This window comes from Eptatretus burgeri, chromosome 13 (genome assembly GCF_056783735.1).
Source record: "Eptatretus burgeri isolate ZD-2024b chromosome 13, Ebu_testis_v1, whole genome shotgun sequence".
Taxonomy (NCBI): Eukaryota; Metazoa; Chordata; class Myxini; order Myxiniformes; family Myxinidae; genus Eptatretus; species Eptatretus burgeri.
Genome location: NC_140973.1, coordinates 56,021,473 through 56,035,965, shown reverse-complemented (window position 1 = coordinate 56,035,965; position 14,493 = coordinate 56,021,473). Strand labels below are relative to the sequence as shown.

The 14,493-nt window shown below is 46.9% G+C and overlaps 1 protein-coding gene across 2 annotated transcripts in view; it reads left to right on the top strand.

The window, feature by feature from the left end:
• Nucleotides 1-14,493, top strand: part of LOC147014526 (uncharacterized) — a 52,893-nt gene that overhangs the window by 13,828 nt on the left and 24,572 nt on the right. For both annotated transcript variants that reach the window (XM_085852564.1, XM_085852565.1), the window contains exons 2-7: nt 8,133-8,153; nt 8,274-8,318; nt 9,694-9,738; nt 9,892-9,945; nt 12,104-12,148; nt 12,844-12,906. In XM_085852564.1, the coding sequence (XP_085708690.1) occupies nt 8,133-8,153; nt 8,274-8,318; nt 9,694-9,738; nt 9,892-9,945; nt 12,104-12,148; nt 12,844-12,906 (273 nt within the window). The remainder of the gene's footprint in view (nt 1-8,132; nt 8,154-8,273; nt 8,319-9,693; nt 9,739-9,891; nt 9,946-12,103; nt 12,149-12,843; nt 12,907-14,493) is intronic.

Sequence of the window (14,493 nt, the reverse complement as noted above, 5' to 3'; positions counted from 1 at the left end):
TATATATATATACATATACATACATACATATACATACATACATATATACACACTAGTAGTAATGCCCGGCGTTGCTCGGGCTTTCTTGCAAATTTCCTGAATAGCTGTTAGGGTTAGTGTTAGGGTAGCTAACCCTAACCCTAACCCTAACACTAACCCAAACCCTAACCCTAACAGCTTGGCGTAGCGGAGGTAAACAGCGCCCGGGGCAAAGTGGAAATTTGCGTCCCCCAGGTCAGGTCAGGTATGGGAGCATGTGCCAGAACAGCGCGTCGCTGCGTCCACTTTCCGCCGGTACTCCAGGGGCCTCCGTCTGGCCATCCCCCAGGCAGATGCCAGGCCCATCCCCATCTCCTTGAGATGATGGTCAACCTGCTGCAACCATGAGGCACGTGGTCGGCCCACTGGCCTCCTCCACTCATGAGACTCCCTCGCTGAGAGAATCTGGTGAGCAGGATCAGCGTCAGGAAAACGAGCCACATGTCCATACAGCCGCAGCTGACGCTCACGGACTATGCAGGTAACAAATCTCATCCGAGTCTCTCTCAGCAACCGCTCGTTGGACACAAAATCCGACCAGCGATAGCCAAGGATTCTACGAAGAGACCTGGTACCAAAGGAATTAAGTCTCCGTCTCAGATCCTTGGTCAAAGTCCAAGTCTCGCACCCATAGAGCAAGACTGGAAGTACCAAGGACCTGAAGACTCGGACTTTCGTCCTCCCGCACAGGTACCGGCAGCGCCACACCCCATGATCCAGTGAATCCATGACTCCCCAGGCCCGACCCAGACGTCTATTGACCTCCGGCTCACAACCTGCGGAGACATGAATATCACTGCCAAGGTAAGTGAATCTATCCACGACCTCAACATCCTCACCACAAACAGACACAGACAGGACAGCAGCATCCAAGATGTCACCGAAAGCCTGGATCTTTGTTTTGACCCAAGAAATCCGTAATCCCAACGGCTCCGACTCCTCATTCAGCACCTCGAGGGCCCCCAAGAGGATGTCTAAAGTCTCCGCAAAGATGACTGCATCATCTGCAAAATCAAGGTCCGAGATCTTGACATTGCCAAACGATGCACCGCAACTTGATCTCTCCGACATCCTCCCAAAAATCCAGTCCATACAAGTGTTGAAAAGTGTGGGGGCAAGTACACATCCCTGACGAACTCCAGTAACAACTGGAAATAAGTCAGAGGCGGTACCACCACACTTCACAGCACTCTCAGTACCAGAGTAGAGTTCAGACATCAGATCGATCAGTTTCGGTGGCACCCCACGAAGACCAAGAATCCTCCAGAGGACATCCCGATTCACTGAATCGAACGCTTTACAGAGATCAACATAGGCTGCAAGCAGCCCCTGCCGAAACTCTCGTCTGCGTTCAGTGAGGACACGAAGAGCAAGGATACGGTCAATCGTTGACCTCTTTGGTGTAAAGCCTGACTGCTCTGGACGCTGGTGCTCAAGCAGATGGTGGCGAACCCTATCAAGAATTATCCGAGCAAAGACCTTGCCCGGCACTGAGAGCAGCGTCACCCCTCGGTAGTTGTTGCAGTCTTGGCGATCACCCTTCCCTTTCCAGAGAGGGACAACAAGGCCCCTCTTCCAGTCAGTTGGGATGATGCCTGTGTTCCAGGCAGAGCACAAAACTGCATGCAACGACGCGAGTGCAGCATTTCCACCAGCCTTGAGAAGTTCAGCATGGATGCCACAGATCCCTGGAGCTTTGCCCCGTTTCAACTGGTTCACCGCAGCCCGTGTTTCCACAAGCGATGGTGGACCACAGTTGATTCGAGGGTCAGCAACAGGGATTGTAACACCCTTGACGTCCAACTCGACAGCTGGGGGATCAGCCTGGTACAACCGCTCAAAGTAACCGGCCCAGCGGGCCTTCACTTCAGACTCCTCTGTCAAGAGCCTACCACTCTCTGCTCGAACTGCAGTGCTCCGAGGGATGGGCTTGGATGAACGTAATGCGCGAATTCCCCTGTAAGCGGGACGAGAATCACCTGTCCACAGGTGATGCTCTACCCCCTCACAGATTCCTCGCACATAGGCCTCCTTGTCCACCCTCAGTGCACGTTCAGTTTTACGCCTCAGCTCCCTGAACAGCTCAGCTCTGCCATTCAGCCTGGCCCTGCGACTCTGGTCAATGGTATCCAGTGTCCCTTGAGAGACAAAATTCTTCTTTGCCCTGCGGTGAACTCCAAGGCATCCACCGGCAACATCAAGGACGGTGGTCTTGAAGGTGCTCCACAACTCTTCAGGACCCCCAAAGCACCCAGACCCCCCAAGTGTCCACTCAGCCTGTTCGCAAACTCCTCAGCTACTCTCTCATCCCTGAGCTTGGCAACATCCAGCCTAGGCTGGGATGGTACCATTCTCCAGGATTTAAGGTGCAGCTTTAGAGTTGCTACAACAAGCCTGTGGTCAGTATTGAGGAACTGAGCACTCCGGTAGACCCTGCAGTTCTGGATCATCCTCCAACGACCGTCAATGAGGACATGGTCAATCTCCTTTGCCACACCGCCAGCGTTGGAATACCAAGTCCAGCGATGAGCTTGCGGGCGCTGAAACCATGAACCAGCCACCCTAAGTCCATGACTTCTTGCAAAGTCAAGGAACTTAGTGCTATTCTGGTTCATAGTTCCTGACCCATGGGGACCAACACACACCTCATAACCATCCCTATCAGTTCCAGTCGATGCATTGAAATCCCCCAAGACTAGAAGTGTATCTCGTCTGGGGCACTGATCAACCACAGACTCGAGTGTGGCGTAGAATGCATCCTTCACGGTAAGATCACTCGCCTCAGTCGGAGCATAAATAGAGACCAGGGAAATGACACCTAAGGAGTGACGAATCCTTAATCTCATAATACGCTCGTTGACCGGTGTTACCTCAATTATCATTGGGGTCAGCTTATTGGACACAGCTACAGCAACTCCTTGGGTATGGTAACCATCAGAGCGACCAGACCAATAGTAGGTGTAACCACCCACCATTATCTCGCCGCAATCCGGTCTCCGAACCTCAGAGAGAGCTGCAATCCCGATGTCCAAACGCTTGAGCTCAGATGATAACAGAGACAGGTGATCATCCTCTCTTAGGGATAGGACATTCCAGGCACCCACCCGAAGGGACCGCCTCAGGTTAACCCAAGGAGACCGCCGTCTGGTGGACGACACCTCAGCACCACTCCGACACACTCTCCCGCAATCTGACCCAGGGATGTTACCCCGTGGTTTCCCTCCTATCAAAGATTGGGGGTCCCGAAGGCTTTGCCCCAATCCCATCATCCGGTGAGCTGCCCTGCGAAGGGAAGCTGCACAGGAGGTACTCCCACGGAGTGGGTTTTCAGATTTTTTTGCGTTTTTGCGTTTTGCGGAATGAAGCGTTTTACGGTGGCTGGAGTGCAAATCCTGCCACCAACCTCCTAATAAGAAGTAACCCAACTGCAGGAGGACGTCCGCAGACACAGTTGGGCACTAGATATGGATGGCCGTTGGCTCACAAGGAGCTCCTCCGCCCTTTGCGTCCCCCGTAGGCCTTAAACTTGAGTGGATTTGAATGGAAAATCCCATAAGGGATATCGATTTATCGATTTTTTTTTTTTTCGAATATCGGAAGTGTTATGGAAAAAATTTATAGCCAATGATCTAAGTTGGACCAAAAGCCATAATCGTACCGAATTTGAATGGAATCCGTTGGAGTTTGTGAAAATGCATCAAAACAAATTTTGAGGGGCCTCTTAAGGAAGACAATAATATTGTTGTGGTTACCAAATTCGCAAACCACCATTCAGGTCCCTTAGGTGAGGTATCTCGGTAAGTACATGTGTAGTTAGGCCCAAACCCGTTGTCTAGTGGGAATACATGTCATTTATGCGTGCTGCGACTCTTCAGGATAGCCGTTTTTCTTTTACTATCTTTAATTTGGACCAACCGCCATTGTTACCACCACCAACCACCGCTTCACCACAACCGCCACGACCTTCACGTCACACCTCGCAACCGTCGCATCGCCACCGTTCTTGCGCCGCCTGTGGGTACTGGTGTTGGACTCGTGCAGGGCGCGCGCCGAACAGCGTGTACAAAATCACGGATTTTGTGCTTCAAAAACGGATCAAAAACGACACACGCCCACTTTTTGCCGTCCAATCGGTGAGCGAGGGGCGAATTGGCCCCGCCCCCAGGGCGTTGGAGGGTGATCGATGTATGCAAATTTATGGATCAAAAAGCATTCACGCCCACTTTTTCTCGGGCCAATGGGGAGCGAGGTGAAAGGTCGAAGGGAGGGGGTCAAAGATGAGAGGGCGAAGCTACGGGGCTGATAAAAAGCGACCGTGTTCGTCAGAAACACCAGAACAGAGAGTTAAGACTTCGCGGGCGGTGGAGTTGGCAAGAAGGAGCTGGTCGTCGTCGTGTGCGTTGGAGTCGGAGCGGAGGGGACGGAGCTGTGGAGAGGCGGCGAGGGCAGACGAGGGGGTGCTCGCGTCGTGCAAGGAGCTGCACCCCAAGGAGGCCAACAGCGCGACCTGGCCGAGGTGGAGACGCTCGTCGCGGGACAATAAAAATCCTCTATACCCCGAGCATCAGCAACCCCCTCCTGTTTCCCCCCGCGCTGAGATAGTACGACCAAGGGGGCCCCTTTCCCACCCCCTACCAGACACTGTCCGCGAGGCCCGCGGGGTTGGGGCGCCATCGCCGCTCCGCGTCTCATCACCAGACGGGTAGGCCCGACCCGGTCTCGGCCTCAGGCCCGCCTCATCTTTGAGGGTATTCTTTCCTTGGTTTTGGGTATGTGTTGTCGGCGCCGTCTGTGAAGTAAAATTGTATAAGTGTTGCCGTGTGCTCGTGTAATCGGTATTAGATCTGCATTGTCGCATTTGCTTTTTGTGTAAATTGAATTGTGTTTTTCTTTTCTGTGTGCTTTTGGTGGAATTGTATATGTGTGCTTCCCGTGTGACGCGAATAAATGTGCTTTGTGTTGAACTGTTTCCCGCTTCGCTTCGTCTTTTCCTCCATTGAATCCTCATCTTGCTTCACGTAAAGGGTTGGTAGTGGGCTGAATACGCCCGATAATTAATCGAACCGTCGAGGTCGACGATAACACCGCTCGGTTATCCCGATAGTACGGAACGGGTCGCTTAAGTGGCCCGTGTCCGAAGTCGACCTGCGGCGAGGTGCGATCGCCCGGTCTACCCTCCGCGTGGGTACTTAGGTAGGTCGAATTTGGCGAGCAACCCTATCCCACGCGGGGGCTGATTGTCTCGATCGCGGTGAGACCGAAAGGTCCACCCGTGACTGGTTCCCGGCGTTAGTCCGAGAGGGTCACGACTGGATTGTCCGTCCGGTGGGCGACGTGCCGCGATTCGAGTTACGTGGCCGTCAGCACGCCGGCGGGCGCGAATCCGCAACAATATCATTAGTATATGTGCCAAATCTTGTTTCATTTCATGCAGTAACAAAAATCTGATCGTGGAACAAAGAAAAGGGCGTGCCGAAATATATATATATATACATATATATATATATATATATATATATATATATATATATATATATATATATATATATATATATGTATGAGCATGGGTGATTAAGAAATTTCCTGGTTTATTTCCTCAATTAATCTTCTATATTTTGAGAGATGTTTCTTTGTCTGTCTGTCTGCCTGTATCACAATTTTTCTCAGAGATGGCTGAACAGGTCTTCATCAAACTTTCAGAGGTTCATCAGAAAATCCCAACAATTTATTTATGAAAAAGCAAAAGTTGGATTTTTTAATGTATATATATATATATATATATATATATATATATATATATATATATATATATATATATATATATATATATATATATTGTTGTGGTTACCAAATTCGCAAACCACCATTCAGGTCCCTTAGGTGAGGTATCTCGGCAAGTATATGTGTAGTTAGGCCCAAACCCGTTGTCTAGTGGGAATACATGTCATTTATGCGTGCTGCGACTCTTCAGGATAGCCGTTTTTCTTTTACTATCTTTAATTTGGACCAACCGCCATGATTACCACCACAATCACAACATCAACCACCAACCACAACGCAGCTTCACCACAACCGCCACGACCTTCACGTCACACCTCGCAACCGTAGCATCGCCACCGTTCTTGCCCCGCTGTGGGTACCGGTGTTGGACTCGTGCAGGGCGCGCGTCGAACAGCGTGTACAAAATCACGGATTTTGTGCTTCAAAAACGGATCAAAAACGACACACGCCCACTTTTTGCCGTCCAATCGGTGAGCGAGGGACGATTTGGCCCCGCCTCCAGGACGATCGATATATGCAAATTTGTGGATCAAAAAGCCTTCACGCCCACTTTTTCTCGGGCCAATGGGGAGCGAGGTGAAAGGTCAAAGGGAGGGGGTCAAAGGCGAAGCTACGGGGGGATAAAAGGACCGTGTTCGTCAGTCAGGAGAGTCGGTCGGAGAGTCAAGAAGAGTCGAGAGTCGGAAAAGTCCAGAGGCGGAGAGTAGGAGGTCGAGAAGAGCAGTGTCGGAGAGTCCAGAGTCGAGTGTGGAGAGTCCAAAGAAGAGTCGAGAGTCGGAGAGTCCAGAGGCGGAGAGTAGGAGAGTCGGAAGCAGAGGGTCAAGACTTCGCGGGCGGTGGAGCTGCTCGTCGTGTGCGTTGGAGTCGGAACGGAGGGGACGAGCTGTGGAAAGGCGGCGACACCAGACGAGGGGGTGCTCGCGTCGTGCAGGGAGCTGCACCCGAGGGAGGCCGACAGCGCGACCTGGCCGAGGTGGAGACGCACACCAGGGATAATAAAGATCCTCTATACCCCGAGCATCAGCAACCCCCTCCTGTTTCCCCCCGCGCTGAGATAGTGCGACCAAGGGGGCCCCTTTCCCACCCCCTACCAGACACCCTCCGCGAGGCCCGCGGGGTTGGGGCGCCATCGCCGCTCCGCGTCTCATCACCAGACGGGTAGGCGCGACCCGGTCTCGGCCTCAGGCCCGCCTCATCCTTGAGGGTATTTCTTTTCCTTGGTTTTGGGTATGTGTTGTCGGCGCCGTCTGTGAAGTAGAATTGTATAAGTGTTGCCGTGTGCTCGGTAGTCGGTATTAGCTCTGCATTGTGTTTTCGCTTTTACATTTGCTTTTTGTGTAAATTGCATTGTGTCTTTTCTGTGTGCTTTTGGTGGAATTGAATGTGTGCTTCCCGTGTGCCGCGAATAAATGTGCTTTGTGTTGAACTGTTTCCCGCTTCGCTTCGTCATTTCTCCCATTGAATCCTCATCTTGCTTCACGTAAAGGGTTGGTAGTGGGCTGAATACGCCCGATAATTAATCGAACCGTCGAGGTCGACGATAACACCGCTCGGTTATTCTGATAGTACGGAACGGGTCGCTTAAGTGGCCCGTGTCCGAAGTCGACCTGCGGCGAGGTGCGATCGCCCGGTCTACCCTCCGCGTGGGTACTTAGGTAGGTCGAATTTGGCGAGCAACCCTATCCCACGCGGAGGCTGATTGGCTCGATCGCGGTGAGACCGAAAGGTCCACCCGTGACTGGTTCCCGGCGTTAGTCCGAGAGGGTCACGACTGGATTGTCCGTCCGGTGGGCGACGTGCCGCGATTCGAGTTACGTGGCCGTCAGCACGCCGGCGGGCGCGAATCCGCAACAATATATATATATATATATATATATATATATATATATATATATATATATATATATATATATATATTTTTTTTTTTTAATTGTTCGAGAGTGCCTCAACCTTTATAGCTGTGTGAAAGGCAACATTAAATGATCCCCGATCCCATTACTTCGTTGGTGTAGGGAAGTTTTCGGCCCCACAAAAAAAAACAAAAATTGATTTTTTCAAAATTCCAACATGATTAGAACATCACCAGGCAACACTGGGTACCCCTGCTAGTTAACAACAATCAAGATCAGTGATGTTGCTAAATATCACCTGCAGATCCTGCTCTAGTAAAATGATAGATACCGCAACTTGTAAGCATACCTTGTTTGTAACGACTATTATAACCAATGTATTTGGATTGTAAGTTGTACACTCTGCTTTGATGTGAAACTCTCAACTAATGGGATGTTGTTGTTGTTGGTGTTGTGTTTTAGGGGCTCCAGTTGATGGTGATGGTAAGAAAATATTTAATTCATTTTTAATACTCGTACATTCTGGTGTGTTTTTCTCTTTTGACTTGAATATAGTTGTATATTTAAAACCGTGATCTTTCTATCCATTAAATTGTATTTCAGATTTTTCTGATTTGGATCTCCTTGGAGACTTGGATGGGGATGACTGTAAGTTTTGCTTGCAAAGTTGAAAGAACACTCGTATTCAAGTTAAGTGGGGTATCCTTTAAAGGATGTTATGATACATGAGTCAGGGAAGGGGATTGGGGGGTGGGGGGGTGGTGATTGAGGTTGGGGGGGAGACTGCTATTCATAACCATCATAACGGTGTCACACTCAGCCCATCATTCTCACCATGCAGGTCCTGCTTGTAAAGTGTTTATAAAATGCACAAAAAGATGAATATGAGGTGATTATGGAACCCATCTTGTTGTGGTTTTATCTTCATCTTTGATGACCATCGTTTAGATACTTGGCTTTCATTTCGTTTAGATTATGGAGTCTATTTTTGAAATTCCCCAACAGAATTTGCTTATGAAGGGCTAACGCCCGAAACGTCAGCTTTTCTTGTTCCCCATGTTGGTGTATCGTGTCTTTGTGAACTTTCAGTTTATATAATATATCGTTCTTATGAATGATGCTGTTTTTGGATAACCCTGTAAGTACTCATTGTTTGTTTTCTTTTGGTGGAGCACCTTGTTTCTGCTGAGTTGTTGCACTGCTCTTGCTTAAGGCCCCAATTTCTGCTTTTTATTATCCCGCCCCCTCCCGGAGGGAGGGAGCGGGATATTGTAATCGTCCGGTTTGTTTGTCTGTTTGTTTGTCTGTTTGTTTGTCTGTCTGTTTGCAACTTTACGGCAAAACGGCTTTAGCAAACACTATCAAATTTAATCCACACGTGGGCAATGAACCTTGGACGACCCCATTAACTTTTGGGTCCAATTGGATCAAAGGTCAAGGTCAAGGTCACAAAAAGATCAAAATCGTTTTTCGCTCATAACTTCATCAAAAATGATCTGATTTACTTCAAACTAAGCTTATAGTGAACCTTATTCTATTTGTCACTTATAATCCTACCCATTCCTATTGTGAAAAATTCATATTTGTGGAGATCGGTAGGGTCCGAAGTTTTGGGGGTCATGGTCATTGGTCAAAATGACAAATTTTCCATTAAAACTAAAACATGGTTACGAAAATACAACTTTACGGGAAAACGGCTGGCTCAAACACTGTCAAATTGTATCCACAGGTGGGTAATGAACCTCGGACGACCCCATTAACTTTTGGGTCCAATTAGGTCAAAGGTCAAGGTCAGGTCACGAAAAGTTTAAAATCTTTTTCGCTCATAACTTCGTCAAAAATGGTTTAATTGACTTCAAACTAAGACGAAAATAATCCTTATAATCAACATTCAGGTTAAGGATGTATCAAATTTAAATTTGATCCCCAAAATAACTTTATGCCTTAAATGGGCGGGATTTGTTGTGCCTGGCAAGTGGCACCACTTGTTGAACTTTTTTTTGTTTTGTCATTTATTTTGCAGCAAAGTCTGCGACATCAAAACCTCCTCACGTAAAAGAGAAAGACGGTAAGTGTCAGCACGTGCTGTACTTTGACACCTTGACTTTGTTTGAACCTGAATGTGTTCGATAGTGTGGTGAATAATTTGGGGTAACCTTATTCCTTTTGATTCTCTGTCTCATGTCGAGTAAGTGCCATTTTGTTCTCTTCTAATTGGCAGGGTTTTCTGACCTTGATTTGCTCGATGGATTTGGTAACGAAGATGTTACTCCAAGTAAGTTGGATGCTCAACCATCTTGCATTGTATGTAGACTTTTTATTTTTTTTTAGTCCTTGTCTTTACTCCTCATAATTTGGGCATTCGTGTTGATAATAAGTCTGTAATTGTATATCTGCAATCTTCTAGTTGCTATAATGATACGTCTGCTATCATTATAGGAACTAGTAGATTACCCGTCCCATGGACGGGTGGCAGAGGTGGTGGTGGCCACTTGATTTTGCTGTTCTTCGCAGTTCAGAGATCTGCAGTCATGATTTCATTCCTTTTTCGCGTACCATTTTTTTTTTTCAAATGAGGCGTTCTTTCCTGAGTGGCTTTCATGGGGTTGTAATTGAAAATGTAGTACAGTAACAGGCGATAATGAGCGAGTATGTACATTTTCACTCATGAGCTAGAAAGTATAGCGATCCAGAGTCTCGTGTATGCCAAGTACAATATAGCTGAGTTTCGTGGACCGTTGACACTTCGTCTAGTAGGCGATAACAAACACTTGGCTCCATTGAAGTAAAAACCTGCCGTCACTGGTCTATTCTGTGGTAGGCACGTGTGAGCACTGGACCAATCATATTCGGTGATGTCCCTCGGGCTGCATAGCTTATACTCGGCAGTCTCAGCTTCACTTTCTAACCCCCCCTAATTTTTGCTCATTCGCTCGTGATAGCGAGCTAGAAAGTATAGCAATCCAGTCATGTATACTATGTACAATATAGCTGAGTTTCATGGATCCTTGACACTTCGTTGAGGAGGAGTTAAGAAATGCTTATCTATTCCGCTCTTTCGTTATCTATCTCTCTCAGAAGAAGTGAATTCTTGCAGAAATTTTTCTGTAAGCTTTACTTGGCTGTGCCTGGATGGGTTTTTGAGGGTAGTGGAGTAGCGGTTGAAACCCGAATCCGATCCAGGTTCCTCCTGATGACTCCATCTTTCCTCTTTACTTCTTCGGATTCCTTCTTGGTCTTCCATTTCATTAGCTCCATTATGGTTATAGTTATTCTTATTTTTGATAATGTTGTTAGACCCATGGTGGAGCTTTTACGTGTACATATATTAATCACAGGCAGGACAAGAATATTGGGAGACCGTGTACAAATCTACAACTGCAGTATATGGGATTTGAACATGTGATCCTAATTTCCTGAGCAAAGGATGACCACATTACAGCTTTCACTTTTTTTCTTGTTACCTCTGCCACCGAAGGTGGAAGGAGGTTATGTTTTCACCCGTCTGTCTCTATTTGTTTGTCTGTCAATTGCCTACAGGTCAGGATTTTAAATATATTTTCACGGAACTTTACTAAGTTGTAGAGGTAGTCTCAACTGAGAAGCCTGTTGATTTTGAGGTCAAAGGTCATCTTGAGGTCAAATTTCTAAAATAATTTTTCATCCGATTGACTTGGAATTTGAATAGGATTTGCATATTTTCACTGAATTGGGAAACAAACTATTTTTGAGGTCAAAAGGTCAAAGTTCTAAAATCATCAATTTCAATCTGAAATTTTTTTTCATCCGAAGGACCTGAGCTTTGATTAAGATTGTTAATTTTAATCTTAATGAAATGGACAATTTGATGTATCCATGGCAACCTTTGGAGGGTGGGGTGGGGTGGGGGGGGATGGATTTTGCAAGTATCATTGCTCTGCACGGCATCTTTTTCTTGTTTGTTTATTTGTCTGTGTGCAGGATATCTCAAAAAGTTGTGGACGGATTCAGATGAAACTTGGTGGGCATGTAGAGTGTGTGACAAGGCCGAATTGATTCAATTTTGGGGAAGATCCGGATCCGGATCCGGACACGAGAATTATTTAATTTCTAAAGTGATTCTTCACCATTGAGAGATGGGGGCGGAAAACGATGTATAGCATGATATTTCAAAAATGTATTGGGCCCGATGTATTCTCGTGGATCTGGCATTGCGTGGCGGAGGTATGCGCTCGACTGAGTGCCCTTCTAGTATTTGGATTTCAAATGTTTTGAAATTGTTCTTGCAAAGTATGGAGGACATACCTTTCCCACATTGAATATAGACGATTGTGATAGTGCTTGGAAGGTAGTTTGATTTATATTTCCATATATATTTTGGTGAATTTGGATAATTCATTTGACTTGCTGAACAATTTAATTGCATGAAATTGCATTTGCTTTTATTTTTGCAGAAAAACCTCCAAAGCCAGTGAAACCCAATGCTCCTGCATCATCAAGTAAGTTGCATTCTTGGTAATGTGGTTGGGTAAATGCCTGCCCGTGGTTGTATCCGACTCGTATGTGTGCTTATGTGGGTGGTTTTATCCCACTTTGTTATTACCCCATATGTGTGAAATGAAAAGCCGAGTTAAGCAATTCGTTCAGTCTGTTTGTCTGCAAATGTCATTTCATGATCGAGGAACAACTTGATTTAAATAGAATGCTATATTTTAAGCACCAATCAGAACATGGATCAGGAAAAGAACCTGCAGTTTAGCAGTACTTCTATTCATCCCGAAGTGCATGCTAAGAGAGGAGTGAGAGAATTTTTTTACTCTCTGCTTGTCTGACAGTAAAACAAAATTGAAAATCATTCCAAACAGGAAACTTCCTCTTTTAAAGGATGTCATAAATGACACAAACAACAGGTACGAAGAACTAATGTAACTTGTTAAATAATGTGGTGTAAAAGATGCTGCATCATTGGCGGTAAACCTCTGGGAAAAAAATTCCTACGTTTAAAATCTTCATTTTATTTCAACCTAATTGAATACTTCACCACTGCAGAACATAAACTGCCTTATTGTACCTTTTGGGGTTTTTTTTTTTTTGGTATATTTTATTAATATGGTTTTTTTGGTCTTCAAGACTGCTTTGGGTAAGGTGTTCTCTGAACTCTCTAGTAGTCTAGTTACAATCTGTTTCTTTTCAGATATCGGGGATGACGATCTGGCAGGTATTGCTGGCTCAGGTAAACCTGGATCCCGTGGAAGAGGTGAGCACAGTCCAAATGAACTTTAATCCCCAATACTAAAAAAAAAAAAAAACTGCACAAAATATGGGGAATGTCTCGTTATGGACACAATAGTGTCATGCATCGATGAGTGGGGAAGATTGATTTGTTCTTTGTTCCTATTTTGGCATTCCATGGTAGTATTATAAGTAACAGATATTGTGTACACATCATGTCTGTGGTATTTGTCATATGTTCCACTGTGTTTGCGGTATTCTTCAAATCTGATTAATTTTAACTTTAATGATTTCTGCCCCATTTCTGCATTTTCACTGCTCTCTGTAATGGCTCACTTGAAGTTGTTATTTTGTGGCAGTTTTATTTATTTACTTATTCGGTTAAACAAAACTTATTCTGATGGTTTTTATGGTTCAATTTCATATTTTTTAGGCAATCTTGTGTAAATTAGGCTAATACTGTTGTGGACAGGGGGTTGGTGGCTAGGAGCAACAGCTCTGTGGAGCAGTAGGGTCGTCTCCACCAAGTACCCGGAATTGAAGGTCGTAACCCTTGGATAACTCCAAAGGTCACGGGTCCCTTAGCCGCTTAGCGGACCATGGACGCCAATATTTTGATGGCGTGGGGTAGGGTTCATTGCCTAATTTCAATATATCCAAGTACCCACGTCGTCAACCAGGGAAAACCACACCCTCGACGGACCTCGGGCGGAACCGGCTGTTTACCGGGCCCGATCCGGATGTAAACCGAGCAGGGATTACCAAGATCCATCGGTCCAAATGAACAATTACAGCAACAAGGCCCCCCTAATTCCCAATACGCACCGTGCTAAACCAATGAAAGAAATGACAGTAATGAGCTGGTACATTTAACAAGAGGATTTATTTATGAACAATAATCGGGTAGGGGAGCACACAAAGAGCAGAGTTAAAACCGAATATGCAGTCAATGTACAAGGGCAAGATACTTAAGCAATGTCTACTTATAATCGGACTGGCGCCACAAACACAGACACAAAAGAAATGGGGCTGGTTGCTGTTTATTGTGCCCTCCAGTTTGGGAGGGAAGACGAGCTGAGGGAAGAGCCTGGTCTTGCACCTGCCCGCCTCGTGCGGTAAAGTCGATCTTGTCCGGTGGCAGGACTCGAACCCGCGCCAATATACCAGGCACCGAGGGACCAAGGATTCAGCCACGGACACCAGCCAGCTCGAATAATGACTAGCCGAGGGATCACTGCAGCGAGACCAGAGCCAGCGACAAGACGAGACCAGCCACGAGATGAACGCGCCGTCCCATCTATTTCTTCTCCGACCGGGGTCGGTTGGGGGGGGGGAACATGTCTCACGTCACCACACCCCTCATTCGCCGGGGGAAATCGGCCGTCTCCCCGTGATTGGTCGGGGGGCGTGTCGGGGCGTCTCGATCCCCCGCCCCCCGAAGAGACTGCTTCTCTTGGAGCTCGCTCTGCGCCCAATGGCTGAAAGGCGGCAAACGCGCTCGCACCCTTCCGATTGGCCGAAGCATGGAGTCAGAACTTCGGTGACCAAGGGAACTCCGCCCACACGCGTGTTCGGCACGCCATCGTGTGGGGAATGGTCCATAGTGTTGTTG